We start from the raw sequence: 26,849 nt of genomic DNA on the forward strand, positions 1-26,849 counted from the left end.
AAATGACAAACGCGCTTTATAATGTGGATGACATTGATATCACACTGGGAGAGATCTAAGTCGATTATTTTGCCCGAGCAAACCCATTATCGCATTAGACGAATATGTCAAAAAGCCATCGCTGTGAATCGAGAACGTACGAAATCCGCAAAAAATGAGGAAGAGGGGAACATAAACCCCTTTTTCGATTTCATCTTTTCCCTTACATCGCTGTAATGCTAATGATTTATAGCTTCCAAGGAAGGTGGAAGATCATAACGAACTGGCATGCTTTCACGTAACATTAATTTACGGGTAAAATTGGGCTAGTTATAAGCAGCGCTTGCCCAACTCTTGACGTCGGCAAGTACAGGTATGTGTGTAGACACTTCAGATGGTATCGGGGATGTAGACGTTCTAAGAATTCTCAATAGATATGACGGCGAAGAACTTTTGTCTTACCTTGCTAGACGCTGACTCCTTTCGTCGTTCCATTAAACGAACAATGAAAACGCTCTGCTCCATACAGCGTAAACAATAACCGCGAGAAGAAATACACAAAATGCAAAACGTGTCAAGTTAGTAGCAGTTCGGTATCCGCATTCGGCGGAAATCGACGAGCCCTTCGCTTTTAACGAAACTGGTGCCAACGACAGCACAAGATGCGCTGGTGCCTTACGTACAGGCTTTTTGTTACGTCCGTCGAATAAGACGCTGATTTGACGGACATCTATTCGTGGATGCTGAGCGGTTCGAATTCCAGAGGCATAAACGATCAGCCGCTTTATGTCGACAGACGTGATGCGTGCTATATACTATCCGATTTGGAATGATATACCGACTCCGAAAATGCACTCAAAATAATCCTAACCCATACAGGTTGAAAGAATCTGCCGTTTTTTAAGTTGATAATCTTATGTTTTTTTGCATGCTACATTTTTCCCACTGACTTCAGCACAAAACTCAGCGAAATGGAAAAGCCCAACCCTTCGATTTATCTTAAGTCGCTACTAGGGTAGAACACCCAAGATAACAAGGGCATCTCTTGGCGTTTTCAGGGGCAACACAAACTGTGGGCTCCATAGGTCATCGAATACAGATCGATATTCGACATGGACGTCTGTAACATATGGATGGACATGATGATAATGCTGAATAAGCAGCGCAAAACGACGGGTTGAAACCGATCTAAGACTGCTTGAAGTCAAATGTGCATACCAATTGCATCAACGTTTTCAGGTGTGAGAAGTAAGGCGACCAAAACAGGGGTAAGATCTTGTCAGGTAAAGTGGTAACCCTCCACTGCAAGGAAGCGTAAATGACGCCTTCCTTTTCTGAGAGTGTATGCAGTGCAGAGTCGAATGGAATCGTGCTAATTCTGTTACTCATAAATGTCTGCAAATTTCTGTTTTTGATCAAACTCTTTCTGACCCAATGAAGTAGACCCGCTGCTTCCAACGGGATACCCTACGACATGGAATACCCCGGGTCCTATTTTCTTTAAAATGGATACAAGTGAAGAACATTCCATATGACGAGAGAAACTCGGATATTTGTGGGGGATCAAAATCTATGACCTTTAGAGGTCATCAAATACCAGATCGGTACAAGGCAGGGGTCAATATAATACAAGATGCTGAATAAGCGGGGGAAACTGAAATGTTCAAACCGATTTAAAACTCTTTTAGTCAAAACCCAACCATGGCATCAAAGTTTCAAGGTGAAAGAGGAAGGTGACCAGACCAGGATTGCGATCATGTCGGATCCCGTGATCACCTTGCGCGGAGAAGCACACATGAACATTCATGGATCAAAAATGTAGTGGTGACTTGAATGGTGCCAACTGCAACATCAAATAACGGTTTGTTCAAAATATAAACCCGTAAATGCCTGGACGATATCAGTGTCTGGCGTGATACGCTAATCCCTATTGAGTTCAACATGGGGCACTACGACCTGGAAATCCTGACCCCTTCTACTTTGTTAAACCAATTCAAATGTCGAACATTCAGATAACAAACAGATTTCCCGGCTTTTCGCAGACACCACAAACTTTGACCTCCAGAGGTCACCGAGAGCAAAAGCGATAATCGGTATCCGGCGATCGCAACATGTAATGCTAGACAATGGCGGTAAGCTGAATTGTTGAAGCCGATCTAAAACTTAGATCTTAGAATAAAGGCGACCGACCGGAGTTGCAGGCAGGCCGGGTCATGTTATAACCCTGCACAACAGGTATAAATGACGCCTTGTCAAAGAGTGCCAGAATGCGGAGTCCAACCGTGCTAGCTACAACATCGTAGGTCGCTGAGTTCATAACGTAACCTTGCACAAGGTTTTGACGTCGCCTGGCATCACCTCAATCCTGGTTCGTTCGCCTTTTTTCTTTTACCTTTCAACTTGGATTCAATTGGTGTGTACATTTGACTAAAAAAGGTCTAGCTCGGTTTCAACATGTCAGTTTAGCTTGCTTATCCAGCATCACGTATCACTATTGTCTGTACCAATGTCGATGTTGTCTTCTGTGATCTCTTGTGGTCACATTTTTTGCCGCAGCGGCCAAAGCCACGAGATGTCTCTTCACGTAAGCGTCGTTCTGACTGCACTGTTATGTGACAGAATCACGTGAGGAGGACCCAGGACCCAAACCAAGTATACCGTTACGTGACGAGCAAAAACGGTTCAAGATCTAAACACACGCATCTTTGTTCGCAAGACCTAAATAGTGCACTTTCCGTACTGGTCTTCGCCATCTTCACAAACAGCTTAAGATGATGACGGCGTTGCCAGCCTTTTGCATTGCCTACGTCGCACGGGGTCTGGCGCAAATAATACAATTTCTGAAACGGAAATGCGCAACAAAGCGTTCCGCAGATTGCCTCCACCATTCCGCACCCAGCGGCGCCGCTTCGTCAATTACGCCACGTGCTGCTGGCATGAAAACATATTGCAGACGAGACATTCCTTTCCAAGGCATCAACACGATTTCTCGTGGCCGCCGTTGGCGCTGACGCCGATTCCTAGAAATGTTGTGTACCCCAACGCATATCTCTCGCTATTTTACCAATGGTAAAAAACGACGCAGCGTATCAGAAGCATCCATTATTCAAATTTCCCCAGTCCTCAAGCCCTGCGAAAACGCTGAGAGCGCAACTTAAGCCTAGCGATCACCAGCGGGCCTCTTGCGCGGAGAAGCCCCGCCCCCTCCTCGCTCAGCGGCCCGCCCGCGCTCGCGCGGCTCAGCGCGTTCGCCAGCCGGCGTCAATCCCCTCGTTATCGTCAATCGACTGACGCGGCCGGCCGGCGTCCGAAGCTGACCGCGTCGACCGATCCGCTCCCTTGGGGCGCCGCTGCAGTCAGCTGCTGGCACCGCCAGCTGATTGAGCGGCTGAATGCCAGGGCGCGAGCGCCGGTAGCCTCGCCGAGGGACGGCGGGAGTCTCCCGCACCCCGGGCAGAGGCTCTGCCAGCGTGGAGGCGTGGGAGGCAAGACAGCTCCGTGTTGATTGCCGATGGAGTGGCGAATACGCCAGGCGTCGATGCGATACGGGGGCACGGAACCACGCCAGCGACCGCGGCTGATTTGGCGAACTATGATGTGCCTGCGCCGGGTTATTGACTTGCGAGTTCAAGCGGCGTCATTGGCAACCGACCGTCCACCGCGGCACGCCGCGCCACCTGCGCTAAGCCACACCGCCGGAACGTGATGGCGTGGCACGCGCACCCCACAAACATCAAAGCATTCGTTACGTATCCATGGCAATATGCACTTGTTTTAAGTTCGTCCTTAAGACGACACTTCCGTGCAGCACACTGGCCGAAGCCATGTTTGATGGACTCGACGTGATTATTGCGTGACTGAAATTACGGCAACGCATTTAGCGAACTATTTTCACCAAAACCAACACCACCGGTGCGGCGGACGCCACTGCTCACATGCCACGTACTTATGCCCACAAAAACTGAGCGGGTCATTGTGCTCGGAATAGGTCTCAGGAACACTTGCGCAGATGCATCTGTCGCCGCGCAGACCGCGGCCACCATCTCTCCCATCAACCGACGCCGTGGAGAACACCTGGCAAACAGCGCCCCATACCCGCTTCTTATCCCCAGCCCTGCATTGTTCCCCCTGCTGAAAAGTCTTCTGCCAGCTGTTTCTTGCTGGCGCCAATAATCTGGCCACACGATTGTCACTAGACCGTGCTCCAGTCCCAACCTCGGGACCAAACACTGGCGGTCGTCGCCACCGCAGCCGCCCCAGAACATAGCGACACACAGCAGAGGTGGTGTATTGAACGGGCTACACTGTGCACGTCCCGCACCGCACTCCCGCCACGGCGAGAGCCCACACTCCACACCGCACTCGGGCCCCACCGAACAGGGACAAGCGGCGCCGAATCTAGCGGCGCAGCGATGGCGACGGGCGGGAGGCGGGCCAGAACGCCGCCGCACGGCACCAGCGCACGAAAGCAAACCGCGCGCGGCGTGTGGCGGGCGCTGGCGACGCCGCCGCGTGCAGCGCCGGCGGGCGCGCAACCCAACCATCACGGCGCCAATCGTCGGAGCGCGATCCCGTCAACCTACGACCGTCTCACAAAAATAGATGAGCCCAATACGGGCCGAGCGACGGTCGTCATCCGACCCGCTCAGATTTCCCCCGCGAGCTGCTCGGAGCCACGTGACCCCGAGCGGGGCGCCGCGTACCCGCCCAATCGACACCGATTAGCACACTGAATACCATGACACAGATCCTTGATAAACGATTAATCCGAGCTAGTCTACTCGTCGTCGGACTAGTCTACGCCGGTTACACGGAGGATTTACACGTAATTGGTGGCATGCTGACGGGCTAGAAGCCGAAGCGCGGGCTAATCTATCCGCTCGGGCACCAGCGAGGCGAAGAACGACGTGAAGAAGGTCCAGGCGAGCGTCAGCGGGTGCGGCGGCCTCACCAGCGGCGGCTCCACGCCCATCTGTTTGCAACACCTGGCGGCGGATCAGGTCATGCTCGGTCAGGTCACGTCAGTCGAGCTAACGCGCCGTGTCCCGTGGCGCGCCGATGAACTCGGTACTCCAGTATGGGGCCGCGGCCATGCCGCAAGCGCATCCGTCACATGGCCAACACGCGAAGGAATTCGGGGCGCAAACGGCAACCGTACACGACTCAAAATGCTTGTCAGCCCTGAGCACCGACTACGATCTGCCGCAACTCGTGAGAATCTCAACGACCTCAACGCAGCCCACGATTTCTACAAGCATCTGTGGCGCAACCGGCACAGTCATCCACGTGAATCTCACGACCCTGCCCCGCAAGCGGCTCGACCGGCCGGGAGAGAGGCCGGAAACCTCACTGACTTCACGGCGCCGGGTCACTGAAATCGTGGCGCAAGGTCGCTGACCTCGCAGCGTTGGGTCACTGACCTCGCGCAGCTCAGCGCTGACCCTCAGGCGTCCATCGTCTGGCTCGTCGTCATCGTCATGTTGGTGGTGCTCTTCGGCGTCCCTGGGCGGAGGGAAGAGCTGGTCCGGTTCGCGCGCCACCGGCGGCACCACGGGCGCGCGCGGCTGCTGGAACCAGCCCTGGTTGTACCTGCCAGACAAGATGATTTCAGCGCCTGGAAAGGGCCGTGACTTCATGGCGACCACACAGGAGCTATGTCTGGCTGGGCTGCAAGTGGCAGCAGCCAACAGCAACATCCAGTAAACCACACCCGATTTACGGCGCCGAGAGAAAACCGGCTATAGGAAAGGAGCGTGTTCGGAAGAAGCCGCCCTGCTTCGCGGTAAACCGAGACAAAAGTGTCTACGACCGCGAGTTACCACATCACCCTCACTCGTCCCACCTTGCCTCGCACGCCTGAATGTCGGTTCAACTGCAGCCTCCCCGCCCACGCCACCCAGTGTTGAGGCAAGAAGCCCCGCCCGCGTACACCTGCCGGTGACCAGTGCGCCGCGCGGGTGCGGGTGCCTGCTGCGGCGCGCCAGTAACGGCGAGTCGCCTAGAGAGCCTGCCGCGCCGCAGTCGGCCGGGGCCGCCGGCGCCGGCAGCGGCAGCGGCCCCGGCCGACAGGTCGATATCCGGCCCGGCCGGCCGCCCACGCCTCGCGGTAAACGGTGCTGAGCGGCCGGCCGACGGGCCGCTCAGCACCGGTCGCAGGCGCGGCGGCCGAAGCTCGAGCCGACCGACACGCGCGGGGCGGCTGAGGCCCGGAGGACACTCGGCCGCGCGGCGGGAGACGTGGGAGACACTCGGCAGCGCGGCGGGAGACACGGGAGACGCCCGGCCGCGCGGCGAGAGACGCGGGTACGGGAGACGCCCGGCCGTGCGGCGGGAGACACGGGAGACACGGACGCGCCGTGGACGGGGATCCTGAGCGGCGGCCGACCGCTCGGGCGTGGCAGGTAAAACGGAAGACACGCAACGACCGAAGACGTAGTGCTGGCGGTCACGCGAGGACCCTCAGCCCTACAAGTTCGCTGTCTTGTTCAAACTAATCAAGCCCACCTGAATGCGTCACCGACTAAACGTATCATGAAAGGTGAAAATTTCATATTGAAAATAGGGTGAAAGTAGAATGATAATAATAGTGTAAGTTAACGCAATGGTACTTGTAAAAAAGCTCATGGAGGGTAACGCATAATGATGTTCCCAAAACCTGGATAACCGGTCTAAGCAAAGTCACTGGTGTTGATTTAACGTCAGTAACCCTGTTTGACCTTTCGCAGGTCACGGTCACCAAAATCATACACAACTGCTTTTGAGTTTTGCATTTGAATACGCGTCAAGGATTAAGCTGGGCAGTATGTTTCTAAAAACAAAATGTCGACATGTGTCATTTCAGGTCAGTGACCTATCCCGACCTAAAAACGTCCATGAAAGACACATAATGTGGTTCCCTTTATTCATTCTAAACAAAACAGCAAGCTCTAGAGTGATAAATGAAGTTTGTTTTGACCTAGATCTGACCTTAATGCCTGACCCTGGGTCGATGGAATTTGTTCATTCAATCGTTGCGTTGCCTAAAAAGCTATCTCAGAGCAGTATAGCTTCATCTAACGCTCTATCACTGCACCCCATTGAACGATTCCCTAGACATTGTCTTCGCTGAATCCATGGGATGAAAGGTCGCATGCCGTTGGTCGGCGAGCTTGCAAGGTACATCTAATTTTTGATACCAAGCGATGCGCTATTCAATTATCTGCAGCCATGAAACATTGGGCACGGCCATGCCACGCCGTTCGGAAACCATTCCCGAACACCTTCGGGGATGGGGGTCAAACTGAACCCTCGCCCGAGCTCCTGTTAACGACCCAGTGTCTATGAAAGCATAAGAGACGCCGGCTGCTGCCGGCGGTTCTGCTGTAAGCCCTCATTCCTTGGCGACCACGTCGGAATGTTGAAAGGACAGGACAAAAAGCATGCAGCATGAGGAAGCACACCTGCACCGACAAAATATGTGACTATATTAAATACAATACTGACATCAATAGGCAGTCCAATGAAGATAGCCGCAAGCCAAAAAAAAAGAAGTTTCACGTTTGACAACTATCAAACAGGGAACACGTTAGACGGCACGCGCTGAACGCGGTCACGCCATTTTGTTTTGGTTCAGTAAAGCTGGAAGTCTCACAACTTTGCACGAAACAAAACATTCGGCAGTGCCGTGTCAATTAGCGTTTGACGTCACGTACGAACATCCCTTTCACCAGCGCCCCCGCGTCGGCTGACAGGCCGCGACCCATGCTGCGAAATCATAGATATATTAAGAATTTGAGTACACACTGACCTTGTCATTGTTTGCATACGACACGCGGTGAAGGTGCACCGATAAACACCTTTCACAATAGTCCACAAACACATTAAAAATCTAGCGCGACAGACCACGTGTATCGTATCCGAGCGAGCGCGGAGCGGTTTCGATTTGGACGCGACCCCCTGCCTTTTATCCTGCTCCCACCCCACCACCATCGACACGCAGCAGCGGCTGAAGACCGGGCGGTGGGACACATCGGCGCTGTGCTGTATGGCCACGTGACACGTTACCCCGCTGTCGAGTATGCTGGCTTGGAGTGCGCCCGTGGGCTTACTGCATTCAAGCAGCTCAATGACTCACTTTTTATGTTAAAGCCTTGATTTGTTTATGGTTGTGCACATCTGTTTGTGGACTGCAATCTTGCCATTTCAGTTCGAGCCCTCACACAAGCAGAAGCCTTTCAGTTGATAAAGATAATCTGGATACGTAGCCTCACGCAAATAGGGACATTCCATTTGATAAAGGTAATCTGCATATATCATGCATATTCCGCAAACATTAGTTAACTCAGTTATACGACACAGGTAATCCATTTCCTTTGAAACAAAGGCCATCTGAATACGAGCTTCAGCTGCACGAATGGCGATCCATTTTGATTTCATAGCTGACCTTCGTTCCCTTGTTGTTATATCTGACCAGTAACTTGGCCGAAGCCTTCACTTTGGACTGCCTCTGTCCTTAGATTTGGTGAAGCCCTACGCTTGGTTCCAGGATTTGCAACCTATCTAGGATCAGGTGAACCCAACCAGACTCGGTGTGCGTGTCTCTTTGGTCTTTTGAACGTACCCCTCCCTGAGTTTGGAGTATTTTCACATGCATCTGGGTACAAGCTCTGCATCCACCAGCGTCTGCTAGCGCTCATCTACTCAGACTGGGTGGAGCGCTTCTTATGCCTGAGGTGCCCCCCCCCCCCGACCTGAATCTAAAAGCGCCTCTGCCAGGGCTTTGGACACACGCAGTTGGGCTTGGGGGCTTCCATCCTCCTGCACGTTCGACAGCCTCTAACTTAAAGTGAAGTGCTTCTCCTCCGGCCTGAATTTCAGAGGCGCTTTATTAGGATTTGAAGAGCACCCGTGCTTGAGCTTCGAGGCCCTATCTTCCAACAGGCTGAGACATCCCTGCGGCGCTCCTCTACCAAACCTAGCGGCGCCACTCCACTTGGAAGTCTGTGGCGCCCCCGAACTGAGCTTGGCGCCTTTCCATCCAAGCTTGGAACACAGCTTTACCAAATCTTGGGAACCCCATTATGCGCGGCCTTGAGACGCTTTCTATTTGGGTTCGGGGTGTCTCTCTGCCTGGGCTTAACGTCGTCCGCTCAAAGGAGCTTAGAGAGGCGCCGCTCTAACTAGGTGTTGCGAGGGACCCTTTTGGCTTCGAACAGGGGCGCGTAAAACAGACGAAATGGAGCCAACATTTCCAGATGGGGGAGGGGGGGGGAGGGGGGGGGGGGCTAGGACATTTTACGCGCGCCACTGAACCTGCCGTCAGCCGGTTCCCAGCAGCGAGCTCATGAATTGCAAACTCCCCTCGGACTTCCAATCACGACTATTAGTCCGCATTCTAATTTCAACCGCAGCCCACTTGTAAACCCACCGCTGTCGCCATCACCCAACGCCGTGGCCAATTCGATATCCCGCACCATTACACACCAGCCGGCGCTTTCACGTAACTGCCGCCAATGGACGCGCTCAGTCGCGCTTTTGGTTGGGCGCTGCATATCAGTTCTCCCTCATGTCATCAGGCTGAAGGGGCTGGCGCTGCATATCAGCTGTCCCTCATGTCATCAGGCTTAAGGGCCTGGCGCTGCATATCAGTTCTCCCTCATATCATCAGGCTAAAGGGGCTGGCGCTGCGCGATGTACGACGCCCTGCCTTCAATCGACAACACTGAACGTGCAGGGCGCGGCTACAACTGACGGCGCACGGCTACCTGGAAAACAACACACGGCATCTGGCTCAATCCTAAAGCACCGATTTTTCCACCCGGTGACGTCCACTGAGCAACGGCTGACAATGGTCCGCTACGAGCATGACATCTGACTGGACGGGCTGGAGCAGTCGGGCAGGAGCGGCCGGGCCGGAGCGGCCGGGCAGGAGCGGCCGGGCAGGAGCGGCAGGGCAGGGGCAGCCGGGCTGGAGCGGCCGGGCAGGAGCAGCCGGGCAGGAGCGGCCGGGCGCAGCACTGCCAGTCCCTGTGCTGGCCGCCCGCCCGCGTGTCTTGCCGCCGATCAGCTGATCAGTTCACGGCCCATTCAGTCTCCGTAACACCGGCCAGTGATCGACCCGCCACAACTGCGCCAACAAGCCGGCTCCTCCCACGCCCGCCGAACAAGGCCGAACCGATCCCTGCTCAGCAAACAAGCCCGCTCCTCCCACGCCAGACAGACCAGGTCCGAAACGATCCCGACAGGCCAGATCCGAGCCAATCCCCACTCAGCGAACAAGCCGGCTCCTCTAACGCCCGCCGGACCAGTCCCGAACCGATCCCAGCTCAGCACACTCCAGACCTATCCACGCAACCTGGAGGTGCCCAGCTAGATTCCCGCCTAAACATCCTTCACTGACTCGGTTTCAATGGCGGAGCGGAGACGCTTCCGGCTATGGCGCGCTGTTAACAAAGCCGCAGCTGGATAGGCATAGCTACATCAAGGTCTTAGTTATAACACGCATTTGCTCTGTTCTGTTATTCCATTCCTGTTCCGTAGGTGGCCGTATGTCAGGATTTTTTGTGTTCCATAGACACGGGCTGTTGACACCCTGCAACCGAAGATCGTCTTTCCTGCGTCGCCTTTGCTGATCCGAGCCAAACATTTGCAGCTGAGACCCCAGCGGAAGACAGTATCAGCCATCGATTTTACCACGGAAAAACCAAGGACGGATTTCACTCTCGACTTCCAACGGATGTCTCGCTTGGGGAGGTAATAGCTCATTACGGAGACCATGAGAAGAACGGATGTTGACCAGGCCAGACCAAGTATTTGTGCATGATCATAAAACAATATAACAAAGGAGACTGATTTCATCGTCACTTATGTTTGGAGAGAAAGTAAAACGACAGAATGAAGGTGTGACAGAGATAAACCCATTGCTACGAATCATGCCATTCTCCAACGCGCCTGGTGACAAACGTGAGCGCCTTTATCAGATAGTTCGAAGGCTGCTGGAAACGCATCAAACAAGCGTGCTGCAACCTACGCATCAGTCACGTATAAAGGTTTCCATATTCACAAGCAGTAAACACATCACTCGCAGCTACTGAATCCCTCTGACATCAACTTATTGCCCGGATCGAGGAGGTGTTGGATTGCTACAGTCCCAACGAACTAAATTTGGGCCGTGGCAGGGCTTGGACTTCACGAATATTGATTCTCAGAATTCTTGGGTGCTCATTTTCCAGTGGCGCCCATCACCACAAAGGCCCCTGGCCTGTTTATTTTTCGACAAATCGTCGCGCGCTTTCCTCGGACAGAAGCCTTCATCCGCGGGGCACATTTCAGCAGCTCTTTGATGACTTGCATCGCGCTGAATACATATGAGGAGCGTTGGCACATTAAAATGCATGCAGTTTCACAAACCCGCATAGCGGAAGTCGTAAGGAATTTACGACAGCTGGCATGAAACTCTGTCCGGCCTGATGCGTCCTCAAGACACGGCAGTAAGCGCGGTTCACCCCAGCCCCAGAAACTCTGTGCCTAGCACAGCACACCACCTAAGGCTGAGGAGGTACATCCAAGTTAAATATATGAGCTCACTTTTTACTGCCCAATCTCAGCCCACAACGCTCCTATGTTCCGTTCGAGAACAAAGTGCTGTGGGTCCCGGCCATATGTATAAAGCAGTGGACATGCATTACGGGTACATCAATATCTCTGAGGGAGTCTAAAGTTGACTCACATTGCACCATAGAATGATCCCCACACCATGTGGATTACTAGCCAACGCTCTACCACATTTTAAGTTTTTGCTCTCTAACCGCATGTTCAGAGCCAAGGTGCAGCATGCCTATCTGACAGTAGCAATGGGTAACTGTTTGCCACTGCGTCAATTTTTGGCAAAGACTCGATCCCGATCAATTGAATGGATGCATTTATGGAATCGAAGCGCACGCCAAGCAGTGCTTGTTACGTCAGCCCTGATCTCTACAATCCGAACGTGAAATTCCAGGTCGACGGCAGAAATTGGCGGCAAAAGAGCAACGTGGCGCCAAAGTCGGCACGACCGGCCCCGCCCTCTGACGTCACCTGACCTTTAGCGCGACGGCCGCCACCGACCGCACGGATCGCCGGCCAAGAGCAAACGATCAGTGTACAACTGATACTATAACAACTTGGTATTGTTCAACACTTCTTGCATTCAGATTACACCTGCCTGAGTTAGCGGCTGATGAACCTTACAAATTTTGAAAACGTTTGACGATCTGAGCTTTGTCATCTACTCTGTTCAAAGGAACACGCTGCAATTGGATATATATGTCTTCACGACGAAAATATCCTGCTCACTTATGATTCTTTTTACTGGCTAAGTGAGGAATGAATTCCATCAATGAATCTACACTGCAGTTACCACCCACCAGTATCCAATTACTTTGTGGGATAAGATACATGGACACGAATTCTGGAACATAACAAAACCTAATGCCAGGGTGCCAGAGAGCCCGAACGTTTAGGTTTTCATATTTTTCATCAAATGTGAAGGAACATCAAGTATGGCTGCAAGCGCAAGCTACAGGCAGAGAAAACTCGACCTGAGTTTGTAACGGAATCAAAGCCCGTCAATGTTCTCTTCCATCATCAATGATATAATCATCCACTCTATCCTGACGCCGTCTCGGCAGAAGCACTGAAGCTTTGCACACTTCACAGCTCCTTCCACTTCGAGGCCTTCCGCAGGCGCACTCACAGGTAGGCGAGGAATCCGAAGCCGAGGACCAGCACCAGGCGCGACATGGAGGCGTAGAAGTAGACGGCGAGGAAGAGCACGGCCAGGCGGGCGAAGCCGTGCAGCCAATCCAGCCAGTCCCATTGGCCAGGGGCCTCGTCCTCGTCGTCGGCCAGCACACCACCTGGCGGCGACACGGCACACTGTTGCTTATGACCGGCGCCGACAGAGGATGTCATCACAACCGCGTGCCTTTTTGGGCGGCCGTGTTATCAACGGGGATAGTTGTGAAGTAAGTCACGTTTCCAAAGTTTGTACAAGTAGCTTTAACTTAAAGGGTTTAGCATCTGAAGTTTTTCGTTCAATAAGAGCAAAAACCTAGGTAGTTTATACAGTCGCGGTTTTGTCTTTATTTTTGCCGACCATGCTTTTTTGCTGCAGCATTTTTTTCAGGTCTTAACTGAGTGGGGGGGGGGGGGGGAGCCAACGGAGGCCTAATGGGAGGAATGTATGACATCATTGTGCTTTGGTGGCAATATTCAAGCGCTAAAGCATAAAATCAGAAACAAATATAAAAGGAGACAATTTTCCGGGTATTCACGTTTAGTTGATTCAAAACTCCTTTTTACAAACAAATTTTCCATTACTACCACAAAAAACGGCGTGCTTATAGTTGACTTGAGGGATACCTCTTTGAAAAGGTATATTATGCATAAATTTCCGCGTGGAATCACCCCGCATGAATGGCGAGTTCCGTTTGATATATCACTTTGCCTTGAGCCTTCTAGTCAGAAAAAAACAGTCATGCATCTTACGTAAGGTACGATGCTATGATACTGATTATCAGTGGAGGCTAATAATGATACGTGTCACAGCCGCCCCATGCCAGAGCAAAGATTCCCAGCCAGTACAAGATGACCTTTCGATGCTGGGCAGGCTAATGACACGCACGCCCGGGAAACTGCGTCAGTGCATGCGACCCTGCGTCATCTCGCTCGCAGCGGCAATAAACGACACATAACCCAACGCCATTGGCCCCCCTCATGGCGCTACGACCGAGGCCACCAGCCTTCAATCAAGGGGGACATCCCACATCACCGGTCGCAAAATACCCAGCACGACAGCCGGCGCTCCGGCGGCGCCTTATGCTGCACTCCGGCCGCCGCGCGTGCCGACCAGTCCTGACCTTGTGCGTTCAGGCGCACGTTCTGGGGGGCGGCGGCCGGCGGCGGCTGCCCCTGAGCGGCGGGAGCGGGGGCGGGGGCGGGGGCGGGGGGCGGCAGCGGCCGGCGGCGGGTACGCCGACCCCGCGGGCGGCACCTGCATCGGTTGCGGCCAGATCATCGGCATTGAGGCCGGGTTGTATTGCATCCTGCCGGCAGGAGGCAACTGTGGTAACGCGGCGTCCGGTCACACTCCACACGGAGCTACGCCTTCAACAGCCGCCTGTAGTGGGTTACAATGGGCGTCAGAGAGCGCAATGCCCTGAACAAAATGAATTATATGGCGCACGCAATACAATAATACACGGTCACCATACCAACAGCCCCTCACGCATGACACAGTTCCGTCATTTGTCGACGGTTACCATCGTTACCGCCGCGATCCACACCCAGCCGGCGACGAATGTACATACATGTGGGCGTACTGGGCCCAGTACTGGCTGTAGAGCTGTTGCATGGCCATCAGCTGGTGCTGGTTGTTTTGCAGCATGTGCGCCCACTGGTTCAGGTCATACGGCTGCGGCAGCGGGGCGTCCACAGGCGCGGCGGCGGCCGGCGCCGGCTGTGCTGCCGCCTGGCGGACACGGGAGGAGACCAGTCAGAGGGAGGCGCTAGGCGGGTCAGAGGTCACAACAGACGCGCGCTCCGCTATTCTGTAACCGGGGTAAATGGATTACGCAAACAAATCGATTAGACCCACGAGGGACAGCTTGCAAGTCACGTGCATTCTACCAGGCCACTATGAAGCATGTCAAGATACAGAGTAGCGGGCAGAAAATATAGTTGACCGCTTATTTGAAAGGCTGCTGTCAGTCAGATTCAGGTCAGGGTCATTCTAAAGTCAAGTTTCATGCGGATCATGGGAGATCACACACACGTGCATTGAGCCTAGAAGAGCTTTACGCCCAATAACTATATTCTGCTTTTTGGTTTTAACGCTTAGGCATGTGTACTGACGTGTACGATTAAGACAGACATCATTCGGACCGGGATATGGATGATTTAATGTACGGTCTTCCCTCTCCGTCCTGAGGAAAGGCTTTTATATATATATATATATGTATATATATATATATATATATATATATATATATATATATATATATATATATATATACAGAGCACGCGTGCCCGACCTAACACAAAGGTACCCTACGTAAATATGACGTCGCGGTCTGCTCACAGTCAAACTGTGCTGCTCTCCTGTAGCAACCACTCATGTTTTCCAGATATGAGCCATGTGCGACATAAGATTGCGTGCTCTCCAAAAACTAATGAATGTGTGTGCCATTTCAAGGTTATCCAAATGAGGCTCGTTACATGTCTGCCGTAACAGTGGATCGTGTGCTACTAGCGGCATGGCAGCAATACACCACCTTAACTAACCCTGCTGCCCCGTAAGTGCCCACGCAAATCCGATATATATATATATATATATATATATATATATATATATATATATATATACATATATACAGAGCTGACAGGGCACGCGTGCCCGACCTAACACAAAGGTATCCTACGTAAATATGACGTCGCGGTCTGCTCACAGTCAAACTGTGCTGCTCTCCTGTAGCAACCACTCATGTTTTCCAGATATGAGCCATGTGCGACATAAGATTGCGTGCTCTCCAAAAACTAATGAATGTGTGTGCCATTTCAAGGTTATCCAAATGAGGCTCGTTACATGTCTGCCGTAACAGTGGATCATGTGCTACTAGCGGCATGGCAGCAATACACCACCTTAACTAACCCTGCTGCCCCGTAAGTGCCCACGCAAATCCGATATATATATATATATATATATATATATATATATATATATATATATATATAACTAGCTGCTGCTTCATTCGCAGCTCTCTTATAATTCCTTGCTACTTTGGTTTTAAATCGTGCCATTTTTTATTAAGATAATTCTGGCAACACTGTTCAATAACTGATTACGGTTAATTGTTCTTCCTTTTGTGCAACTCAAGAGACAAATAACGAAAAAAGTGCCTAAATTGACCGATCGTTTGGCTAACTCAAATATTTTCTGCTTTCTGAGCTTGAATATGACCTGACTACTCCCGCCATCTTAGAATTCAGCCATTCTGGCAGTCAACAGAGCTAACTTGGTCGGCATCGACTACGATATTGTGAACTGAATATTACGGGTTAGCACATCCGGAAAGACTAAATATAAGATGACGTCATTCAGCCGCGGCCTCCACCCTGAGTACAATGCAACCAAAGGTCTAATATGACGCATGATCTAATTACATTCGAGAACTGTGTGCGATTCAATACATAAAGGGAAAACGCAGCTCTGGTCTTTCAGTAACAGTGGCCTTTGTGACTATATCACAGCAGGTCTGATACAAAGCAAGATCTAATTACATTTACGTCCGGCTCGCTCCACACGGGAAAACCAGGGCGCCACACGCGCACCACCTGACGAACGACCCCCGGACGCGATCGTCACCCGTGCTCCTGCCCATCGCCATCGTGCCGGCCAGAGCTCCCCACATGACCAGCCTCATGAGCTTCCCCCACAGGCAGCCTCGCAGCTGGATAATCCCACGGCTCACGACAGGCGACGCCACCTGTGGCTGCTCCACGGTCGCCCCGGGCACCGCCCTCCGCGCGCACCGTATCTCAGCAATGCGCCGCCAGCTCAGGCCGCTCGTCCCGGGGCGAGCCGGTGTAAAGGTCACGGCCGGCTGGTCGGCCGCCCCGGCGGGGCCTCAATGCGCTGCACCGCGCAGCCACCGCCCACCACCCGGGAGGAGGGGGAGGGCGGCACGGACGGCGGAGCCTGCACACGAGCTGAATGCCCAGCGAGGGGTTCAGCCGCCGCCGCCAGGACCACGAAGGCTTTCATACCGGCGACGCCGTCTGGGATGCAATCTGAGGTCGCAGGAAGTGCACCAAGAGCGGAAGGTCGCCACATATGACCCTATTGCTTAGAGCTCTGTTGTGGCCGACGAACCCGGTCGAGGCGCGGGTCTGGGTATCACCCGGGATCCAGAAAACCCATCTGCTCACGAACATCTGCTCACGACCGGCCCAAAAAGTCTCAAAGACCGTAGCACCGTTTCCACTGAAGCTCAAATCCCATCACCCAGCAGGCATTTTCATAGCAAATCTGGACGGCTCGCTTGTCACCGCGCAGGTCGGTTCACGGGGTGAGATAGCCATTCCGGTTACGTCGTAATACTGAATATGACTTGCTTTGTCACAGCTGAAAGCTGCAAGGAGACCTAAGCTAAGACGAAAACCAAAGCGAGCAAAATGCCAATATCATTATGTCCAAGCACCGTGCGTGATAGCTCAAGTTACCACCACATCAATATTGAGCAGACCCCAGTCTCTAAATCTGCCTGTTTCGGGGCAATCTTCACCAATCGACAGAGGACACGCGCCTTTAGCAGTTCTGAAACTGATGACTACTGTGTCCTCGGCAAAGCTGGTCTTCAGAACGCGTCATATCCGTTCCCACCCTCGATGCTGACTGGTTCACGCTACATGGGAGCGCACTCGAGATGGAGTTTTCGATATCATCCTCACGTTCGATCTTTGATGTTCATACAAATAAGAAAACCCTGAGTTTGCCACATGGTTTGTTGCATCCAAAAAACTGTGTGCGGCTGGTTTCAAAGCCGGCACCACCGGTGTTGAATGTGCATCGATTCAACTCTTGTATTGGTCGTTCCCGACATAAGCGTCACGTATTTACCGTTTCCATGTTGATCAATGGCGCTCGTTGCATGTTTAGATAAAAAAAATGGGGTTCATCAACGGCAGGGGTTATCACATCATGCAAACTCAGTCATAGTCGTTGATCTCATACACCACGTTGGCCCTACTCAATTTAATTCAATTCAACGGCATTAAGAAATTAACGATGCTGGCATGTCTCGTGCGAAGGGCTGTCTATTTCAGCCCATCGAAACAGCCAGGCTCAAACTTGTGCCGCAGTAGTGACAAATCTCGGTAAGCAAATACATCAATTTAACATTTGTGTTAAATTGGTATGGGTATGAGGTGTGGGGCTGGCCAAAGTCATTTTATGAGGCATGTCGTTTTATAAGGCATTAAGGCATGAGGCAGCCCCGTACCCATAGCTGGCCAGTTCCACACTCATACCACGCTTGTCAGTTATCGATGAGAAAGAAAAAACGCGCGCATTTCGAGGCGAACTGGCCGCGGTGTTTTGGCTGCAGGGTTGTGCGCACCTACCATATAATGTCGACCGGCTTACTCCCGCCCACTGTCGCTCAGCCTAGGCTCGGAGCCGCAAATTCGAGACAGACTTGGACGCATTCCGGTCGACGGTGCCGTTCGTACAGAACCGTTGAATTTCCTACATGATCTTTAGTCAGTTAAACCACGACAGGATCTAACTGATTTCAGGGCCAGATCTGATCGAGCTGACGTGACGAGATCTAGCATAAATTGGCCTGGCTCGGACTCAAAAGCAGGAATTCACAGTCTTCGCCAGAGCACGCGTGCCCGACCTAACACAAAGGTACCCTACGTAAATATGACGTCGCGGTCTGCTCACAGTCAAACTGTGCTGCTCTCCTGTAGCAACCACTCATGTTTCCAGATATGAGCCATGTGCGACATAAGATTGCGTGCTCTCCAAAAACTAATGAATGTGTGTGCCATTTCAAGGTTATCCAAATGAGGCTCGTTACATGTCTGCCGTAACAGTGGATCATGTGCTACTAGCGGCATGGCAGCAATACACCACCTTAACTAACCCTGCTGCCCCGTAAGTGCCCACGCAAATCCGACATACAAACGAAAAGACCCGGTCCAAAGCGATAGCGGTTACCCACGGCCGTCTATGGAGAGGTTGACACACATCGTTACAAGACCGGCACCAGGCTGCATAGCGTAGCTGCCGCGCTGCAGACTTCCACACCTTGGACAGAGCTGACACCATGTTCAACTCAGTGGTAGCTCTTTATTTGGACCTTTTGCTTAAGTGATTGGTGGGGTCACCCTCCTGTCATGACCTCAGGGGTTATGGGACCTCACCATATTCACCCACAGCTATGGGCCTGTACCTATGGTGACGTCACACGATAGCCCACTGTGGCAGTATCCCCCCCAGAACAACCACACCCATCTGCATATACCTACTCACTAAGGGCACCACAACTGACCTGGGTGGGGCACTACACTCCTAACCTGTGGCGGCTGCTGCTGATGCTGAGGCTGCTGCTGCTGCTGTGGCGGCATCTGCTGCTGCTGGGGCGGCGGCCGGCGGCGCCGGAGGCCGCTCGGCGGCTCGGCCGGCGGCGCGCACACCAGGTGCACGGTGTGTACGTTGGAGTCGTCGTCGTGCGGCCGGAGCACATCGCCCAGCCGGCTGTCGTCCGTCAGTAGCTGCCCGGAGTAGATCAGCCGCTGCTCCCTCAGAGTCTGACGGCACGCGCGCGGTCACAGGCACTGCACACCATGCTGGACAACTGACATCAGATGTGTCTGTCAGAGGGGTCAGAGCCCATAGCAGCAAACCCCTGATAGTTCATGTGTATGCCATGTGTTATTGGTGTTTTATAACAGGTTGCCTGCATCTCACCCAAGCAGGAGGGGCAGAAACTGCAATGGAGGGAATCAAACCTAGTATCTCTAGTTTCCCAGACAAGCAGCTTAACTACACCATGATAGTGAATGTGAGGGCAAACAGTGTTTAGTTTGGCTCTTTCCATGGGGCACCATCAGGTTTCACTTAGGTTCTGGTGAGGTTCAACTGGGGTAGAGCAGAGGGCAGTCAGTCATCTTCTGCCCATCAGTGGGCAAAATAAATAGCACCTCTGCTGTCAGCATCTGACTGCCAAGCTGATATGATAAGGAGATAACACCTGACATCTCTCTGAGCAAGCAACTGGAGCAGCTTCACGCCAGTACCTGGATTTCAAGTTTAGCTGCGGGGTGCTGTCATAACACTTAGAGCTAAACACACCAGAGAAGCCCAGTTATGCTTAGGCATTAATATCGACATTGAGAAATAGGCTGAACAGGTGTGATGGTTCATGGGTAGGACATGTGACATGTTAAAGTGAAGAATAGTATAGCATGTACATAGTTGAAGTTCATCACATTGAGCCTTTACAAACAAGGCACAACCTCTAACCCTGAAACTTTACAGCTAGACCACACTCCAATCTAACCAAATTTAGTCAATAGCCATGTACACTTACTGGTTTGGTGGGGTAGTTTTCTGCCAGGTGGTCCTTCAGCTGGTACACTGTCCAAGTTCCTCTGCACTGGACTGGGTGGTCTTCATGCTTTTGATTAGGTGCCTTGATCAGGACTGTGATGTCTGGAGTCTCCAGCATCTTTAGTCAACTGACTTAGGCTGAAATTAACATCAGGGCTTCTTTCACCACTTGTGTTGATAGACATAACTATCACATACTATTACCAAATAGTGCCTTCATAGGCCACACTTGTAATTAACCAGTTTTAGACCATTATATAACATAGAAGAGCAGTGTTACAACATTCATCCAGTAGTCTCAAGGATGCAAACAGAATCTCATGCCACCAGAATCCCAACTGTCTGACAAATTCTGCACCACACTGACAGGTGCTTATTTAACTTGTTATCTGACTCCGAGCCCAGACATCTGACCTGCCGGGCCTGTTTGTCATGCCAAGACTGATTAGCTGATTTACAGCAACAGGATAGGCAAATGATGGTGAACCCAAGTCTGGGGTGTAAAAGCATGAACAATATTGGCATCCCTGCCACCAAACCACCAAATATGCAGCCAAGCTTATACAAGCCTGTTACTTTTTGTCAAGACAGTGTCTTGACCAATGACTGGTCTGAAAGGCATGCAGTATCTGGAAGGCACAATTAAGTGACTCCAGTATGTTCATGGTACACATAGTATGCCAAAAGTATTCATGATTTCAAAAATACTTATCAAAAGTATTTCAAATAACTGATGACACAATTTTGTGGCAATGGGAGATCACCACCTGTTGTCCTGAAAGATATGTGATAAACTTCAACTGGCACTACATGTGAGAGATCGGAAAAAAGGCCGTGAAAATGATTGCAAGACATCTGGTTCAAAACAAGGCGACCCACAACAGCTGGGTCAACTCGTTAGTATGAGACACCAACACCCACCCATTGGGTGTTATGATGCTATGAGCTCCAACCCCGCTGAGAGTCTTCACATGAACGTGATAAGGTAAATGATACCCTGCTAACGGATGTATTCTATGCCCACACATACCTGGAGCAGTGCCCACTGCAACGAAACAATACAGCGTAAGGGTGAAAACAAACAACCCGATGACGAAAGCCTCAGCGAAAGGTCGTGAGGCGTAAATTTATTTGGCGCAAAGGCGATTGGACCATAGCCTGTTTAACAGCACACATTTGTGATGGCCAAATAATACGTGACATAAAGTCCAACGCTGCCCAATCCAAAACTAGGCCGTACTACTACAAAGGGTCGATTAAAAACTTCAGAAAATTTCTTGCAGACTGAAAAGTACTTCTGCGTCATTGCCAAAATATTTTTCTTCTGAAATCCATCCCCAATAAAGCCTACGCCTTCTGAAGCTTACCATTGCGCACAAATGACGTGGAACGACGCGGCGGCGTGTTCCAAAATAATGCATTTTAGACACGTGTTGGTGATTGCGTTCTAGGGGACTGTGGTTTTGGGGCGCGATTTGCTGATGTGATGTATTTAGCTCGGCTTGTTGGCATGCACACTTTTTGAGTGAGTCGAGTTTGTAAGTTTGCATTTCACGTGAATGACAGTAGTTTGTGTTTCATTGTGTCTAGAAAGTTGCTTAACGCTATGAAAGAATCCAAGATCACTTCAAGCTCGGACGTTAGCATGGGAGTTCAACAGGGTGGTCTAGAAGAAATCAAAATTGCAGGTGGAAGCATTGTGGATGACAAGCCTGTCTTCAGTGCAGACTCAAAGTAAGTTGATGTTTTATTTGTTTTGCCTCATCAATTTTTGGTCAAATTTGTGTAGGCAATTTGTAATGTAACTGAATGCTCCCTTGTGCATATGGGCCAGGCTGCAAGAAATATACATACCAAATTCTTCCATGTGCATGACAATAGTTTCAGCTCCAGTCCTCCAAAGTTTATCCAGCAGGGTGTGCAGGATGTAAACATGAATTAAATACCAGGATCTTGGCTTTGAGGCAGTTCCTGCAGGCAGTTAATTGGTGTCAATAGGTTGCCCTTTGACCCTGACCCATTTCAGCCCTCTGGGTATTGTAGCGAGGCAACATCACTTCTATTGCTCAATAAGTAATGCTTCAAGGAATTGAGATGCTGTTAATGAACTTTCAGACAAAAATCCTTCAAAAAGCATTTTAGCCTGAGTTGGGTCACACAAGGTTTAATGCCAATCATTGTAGGTATCTGAGCACTGGGTGGATTTTTTGCTGATTAGTTGGTTGGGGGGCAGCTTTACATCTATGGATGACCAAGGCCAATGCAAAGTGGCATTAGACCAATATGCCCAAGACCAATGTGAAGTGGTGTTAACTTACAGTAAGGAAGCATGTACTTGCTTAAGAGAATTATCTATATATTGATTGCTATGTTTCTTGCACATATTAATTTTTCCCTTAACTCTGCAATGATTCTTTACCAACCTGTTTGCTGTTACCCAGAGTTCATCAGTATACAAGGGGTTTTACATTGCACAATGTCAAAATAAACCAAACAGGTATAATTTTATGCAGTAGCTAAATTCTACCCATGTTTGGAATAATAGTTCAAGACACTTGTCCTTTTTGGAAGTGTTAGCATGTGTTCAGTATTTCAGCCAGCGAACTCTCCAACCATTCACAGGTGTTATGAAGCAGTAAGTGTGACTGGGTGATGATTAGGTTTCAGCCAGGTAGGTGTCACAGCCCAAATGATCTCCTTGGAATTACTGGATTTCAAACTAGGGTCTTTCCATTTAAAGAGTTTGGTGGTCTACTGACTGAGCTAACCGAGATGGATCATCCTTCCTGCGCAGCATAACCAGCCCACCATAGTCCAGAGTCTTCAAGGAGATAATTCAGATTGTGATGGTACATGGCTGAAAGCCAAACATTACCCAAACCTTCTAAGGACTTAATGACACTGGAGACAGTTGTCGAAGAGTTCAGTGGCCGAAATGCTGTGTTCATACTAACACGCAAGACGAGGCCGATGTCCGAACATTTCATCCATCCATGATACTTATACCTCGCCTTAATCCTTCTAAAAGCTAAATTTTTCCCACTTCAGCTAATGTCTGTATTCTTTCAGTGACCAATTGCTCTTCTTCACAGGTTCTTGTTTGTTGTCAATGATGGAAAGGTTCATGCTTACAATGCTGCAACGGGCGAATTGGCTCATCTTCTGGAGACCAAGTCACCAATAGTGGCAGTGTATCCTGATGCCTCGAATCATCGCCATGTCACAACTTGTGACAGTGAAGCCAATATCATCCTGTGGGACTTCCCCCTGGGGACATCACTGAAGGTCGGTAGCTTATAGTTTCTTTCAGCGCTCTGTTCCATTGTTGCCGTGAAGCTAATCCTTCAGTAGTTACGTAACGCCATTTTACAAGGCGACTTTGCTTGCTAACTTACAGCACTTGCGCGAAGTGTACGTTGTGCCTCACTGGTGAACGTGCAAACTCAATCAGCAACCGGCAACGTTTCAGAAACGCAGCTTCGCCGCGCTGACGTCAGATGGCAGCGCGATGGTGGGCCTGTTGCGGCCGGCCGGCCGCTGTCGAGCCGTACGTTCTGCTGCGCCGGTCCGGCACGGACGACTCGGCCGATCTCGTGCCGGCCCGTCAAGAACGCCACGCTCGCCCAGGAGGTGGTGCGGGGTGTGCGGCGAGGCAACCGCCGGCAGATGGAGGTGGCGTTCGGCGGCGACGGCCGCATGGTGGCAGCACTGGTCAAGGCCGACACCATTCTTGTGCGCAACCTGTGGCAGAAAGAGAGCGCCAAAACACATCAGTACAACACGTAAGTGAACGCACTGACTGCGCTACGAATGCAAATACGGAATCGTCGTTCTGTTATGGATACCTCACCTCATCATATATATGGATACCACCATAAGGCCAAATGCAAAAACATGTTGAGCATTGCATGCAGCATGCATTACGTTTTGGACCTTGTCAAGGTTGCAATCAAATTCCCAGGCATCATCATATCTTTTTCGATGCCTGATACTATGTTTAATGGCCGATTTCGTACTGCGAAATCAACGTATTTCACGTGAGGCCAATTATGCATCATTAATGCCCATTTCGACGACGTTGTTCACGCACCTCCGTGATTGAAGACCTCGGTAATGTGCCTCTGTCCGCACGCACATTTCGCCCTCGCGCACCTGCAGCCAGCCAGGCCACGGCGCGGCCGGCCTCGTCGCCGCCTGACGCTTCCTCCGCCGCCTGACTCCTCCGCCGCCTGACGCCTCCTCGGCGCGCCTGACTCCTCCGCGGCCTGACGCTTCCTCCGCCGCCTGACTCCTCCGCGGCCTGACGCTTCCTCCGCCGCCTGACTCCTCCGCCGCCTGACGCCTCCTCGGCGCGCCGACAGGCTGCGATCGGACAGCGCCCGTCCCTTCACCTGCCTGGCGTGTCACCGGACGGAGCCGGCGGTAGCGGCCGGCGACGCCAGCGGCCGGCTGCTGCTGTGGCGCCGCCTGCTGGCCGACGCGCCACCCGTCCGCTCCGTGCTCCACTGGCACACGCTGCCGCTGCCCAGCGTCAGCTTCTCGCCCGAGGGTGAGGCGCGCTCCAGGGCGTTTGTCGCTACAGGGCCGGGTTTGGGAGGGGTGGGGTGGTCTTCTCCATCAGGCACGCGAGGGGAAGGGGAGAAGATCGCAGGCCTATTGCTGATAGCGTGACGACGCAGATGAGCGATAGCTACAGTGTGATAACGACACACAGCACTGCGGTTCTTTGTGATCCCCAAGTGTCCGTTAAGATTGTAAACGCCCGGAATCACGAGTGTCGAGCGCCGATCCTGGGACAAGCCGTTGAGCGTTAACCGCCTGGGGTCAGCGGGGATGGTGCAGTGTGTAGACACCTGAAAGTCAAACATATTTATTTGGCTTGACTTCCCTCATGTTGTCAGGCGCGTTTGTAATGCATGGTGTCCACAACTCGTTCTTTGACTGTTTAGCCGCAATACCGCTGAGAAAGAAGAGCCGTTGTGACCGTGACCGCCGGCCTTCTCGTCGGATGAGCTGTTGTGACCTGGACTGCCGGCCGTCTCATCTGATGAGCTGTTGTGACCTGGACTACCGGCCTTCCCATCTGATGAGCTGTTGTGACCTTGACTGCCGGCCTCACCGTCTAATGAGCTGTTATGATCTTGACTGCCGGCTGTCTCATCTGATGAGCTGACCCGTGCCTCGGCCCTGTTCGCCGGGCAGGGACGTACCTGGTGAGTGGCGGAGAGGAGTGCGTGCTGGTGTACTGGCACGGCCAGGACGAGCAGCCCGCCTTCCTGCCGCGTCTTGGTATGCCCATCCGCCACGTCACGGTCTCGCCCGACAACCAGCTGGTGGCCACGTCACACGCCGACAACGGTGGGTGAGGTGATGTCACACGCCGGGCACGGTGGGAGAGATGATGTAACACGCTGGGGACGGTGGGAGAGATGATGTGACACGCCGGGGACGGTGGGAGAGGTGATGTAACACGCCGGGGACGGTGGGAGAGATGATGTCACACGCCGGGGACGGTGGGGGATGTCATGTCACACGCCGGGGACGGTGGGAGAGATGATGTAACACGCTGGGGACGGTGGGGGATGTCATTTCACACGCCGGGCATGGTGGGAGAGATGATGTGACACGCTGGGGACGGTGGGGGATGTCATGTCACACGCCGGGCATGGTGGGAGAGATGATGTGACACGCCGGGGACGGTGGGGGATGTCATGTCACACGCCGGGCACGGTGGGAGAGATGATGTAACATGCTGGGGACGGTGGGGGGTGTCATGTCACACGCCGGGCACGGCGAGTGCGATCATGCCACACGCTGATAATGACGACGGCTGATATCGATTGCCGTTTCTTTTTAACTAAGCCGCGTCCGAATGTTTGGCTAGGCGTCACCTCCTGCGGACACTGTCGTAACCCATCGCTCGTCCGCAGCGAGCACACGCCCTGCACGCGAGCTCCCTGGCGACCTGGGGCGTCGGCGGTGTGGTGACGCCTCACATCATCGCCGCCGCTGACCTGCCCCCTCTCCCGGCAGTGATCCGGCTGGTGAGCGCCCAGCGCCAGGTGACGCAGCTGATCCGCGGCCTCAGCTGGGGCGCCAGCGCCGGCCCGGCCACCGGCTTGGTGCTGGAGCCTCGCTGCGGCGCGCTGCTGCTGAACGGCGCCGTCGGCCACCTGCAGCTGTTCTCGCCGCACGACCGGCGCGACCTCTACAGCGTGAGTGACGGTCGGGGGGGGGGGGGGGGAGTGGGCCGTGAGCCGCGCGCGGACGACATGCGCCCGAGCTTCCAGGTCACAGTGCCATTTGCGGGGCTGGTGGCCGTTGACAAGCACAGCTGGTACGCACGCACAGCAGCACGTGGCTGGTAAGCGAGAGGGTTTGCGTGGGCGAGTTTGCAGGCATGGTGTTCTCTGTTTCTGAGTAAGTTTGGTCTGTATGCTCGGGCTTCGTAGTACGGAGTGGCTTGTAGTTTTGTTATCAGGTATGTTGTTAAAGATTAATTCTGAAAATAATTACCGTTGTATACCGAATCCCACCCTGAGCACTGCATCTGAATTACTGTCATCTGTGCAGTCACCCAGATGCGAAAGTGGCGCTCCATGCTCTTCCAATGTTACTCTGGCTGGCGATAGCAGACGCCCTATGTCATCAGATCCCGTCCATGGGACGCCGGCTGAGCCAAATCATCGCCTGACCACCGCACGTGCCTCAGCCTCCCGAACCGGCCCCCCGCCCG

General features: G+C 52.4%; 2 protein-coding genes and 1 long non-coding RNA gene across 3 annotated transcripts in view; 2 read left to right on the plus strand and 1 right to left on the minus strand.

Moving 5' to 3' along the window:
- Window positions 1–4,846: 4,846 nt before the first annotated feature.
- Window positions 4,847–21,217, minus strand: LOC119105319 (homocysteine-responsive endoplasmic reticulum-resident ubiquitin-like domain member 2 protein). The gene is made up of 10 exons (XM_037228787.1): window positions 21,144–21,217; window positions 20,094–20,251; window positions 19,078–19,311; window positions 14,307–14,467; window positions 13,931–14,042; window positions 13,857–13,878; window positions 12,692–12,854; window positions 5,400–5,568; window positions 5,176–5,237; window positions 4,847–4,964 (listed from the first exon to the last, which is right to left on the minus strand). The coding sequence occupies exons 2-10, from the start codon at window positions 20,229–20,231 to the stop codon at window positions 4,847–4,849; spliced, it is 1,179 nt and encodes a 392-aa protein (XP_037084682.1). The 5' UTR covers window positions 20,232–20,251; window positions 21,144–21,217.
- Window positions 21,218–21,551: 334 nt separating this feature from the next.
- Window positions 21,552–23,647, plus strand: LOC119105795 (uncharacterized). The gene is made up of 3 exons (XR_005095068.1): window positions 21,552–21,847; window positions 23,206–23,398; window positions 23,583–23,647. It is a non-coding gene; the product is annotated as an uncharacterized LOC119105795 (long non-coding RNA).
- Window positions 23,648–23,779: 132 nt separating this feature from the next.
- LOC119105320 (WD repeat-containing protein 75) overlaps window positions 23,780–26,849 on the plus strand; it is a 9,366-nt gene continuing 6,296 nt past the window's right edge. The window contains exons 1-4 of the mRNA XM_037228788.1: window positions 23,780–23,895; window positions 24,475–24,662; window positions 25,316–25,471; window positions 26,147–26,328. Coding sequence (XP_037084683.1) covers window positions 23,780–23,895; window positions 24,475–24,662; window positions 25,316–25,471; window positions 26,147–26,328 — 642 coding nt within the window. The remainder of the gene's footprint in view (window positions 23,896–24,474; window positions 24,663–25,315; window positions 25,472–26,146; window positions 26,329–26,849) is intronic.

Source organism: Pollicipes pollicipes, unplaced genomic scaffold (genome assembly GCF_011947565.3).
Source record: "Pollicipes pollicipes isolate AB1234 unplaced genomic scaffold, Ppol_2.1 Scaffold_6138;HRSCAF=7277_pilon_pilon_pilon, whole genome shotgun sequence".
Taxonomy (NCBI): domain Eukaryota; kingdom Metazoa; phylum Arthropoda; class Thecostraca; order Pollicipedomorpha; family Pollicipedidae; genus Pollicipes; species Pollicipes pollicipes.

Coding starts and splice junctions, on each gene's coding strand:
- LOC119105319 (XM_037228787.1), bottom strand. CDS start 20,231: ATGCTGGAGACTCCAGACATCACAGTCCTGATCAAGGCACCTAATCAA. Junction 13,879..13,930: donor CCGCCCCCCGCCCCCGCCCC/CGCCCCCGCTCC, acceptor GCCGCCCCCCAG/AACGTGCGCCTGAACGCACA. Junction 5,238..5,399: donor TCAGCGCTGAGCTGCGCGAG/GTCAGTGACCCA, acceptor GTTGCGCCACAG/ATGCTTGTAGAAATCGTGGG.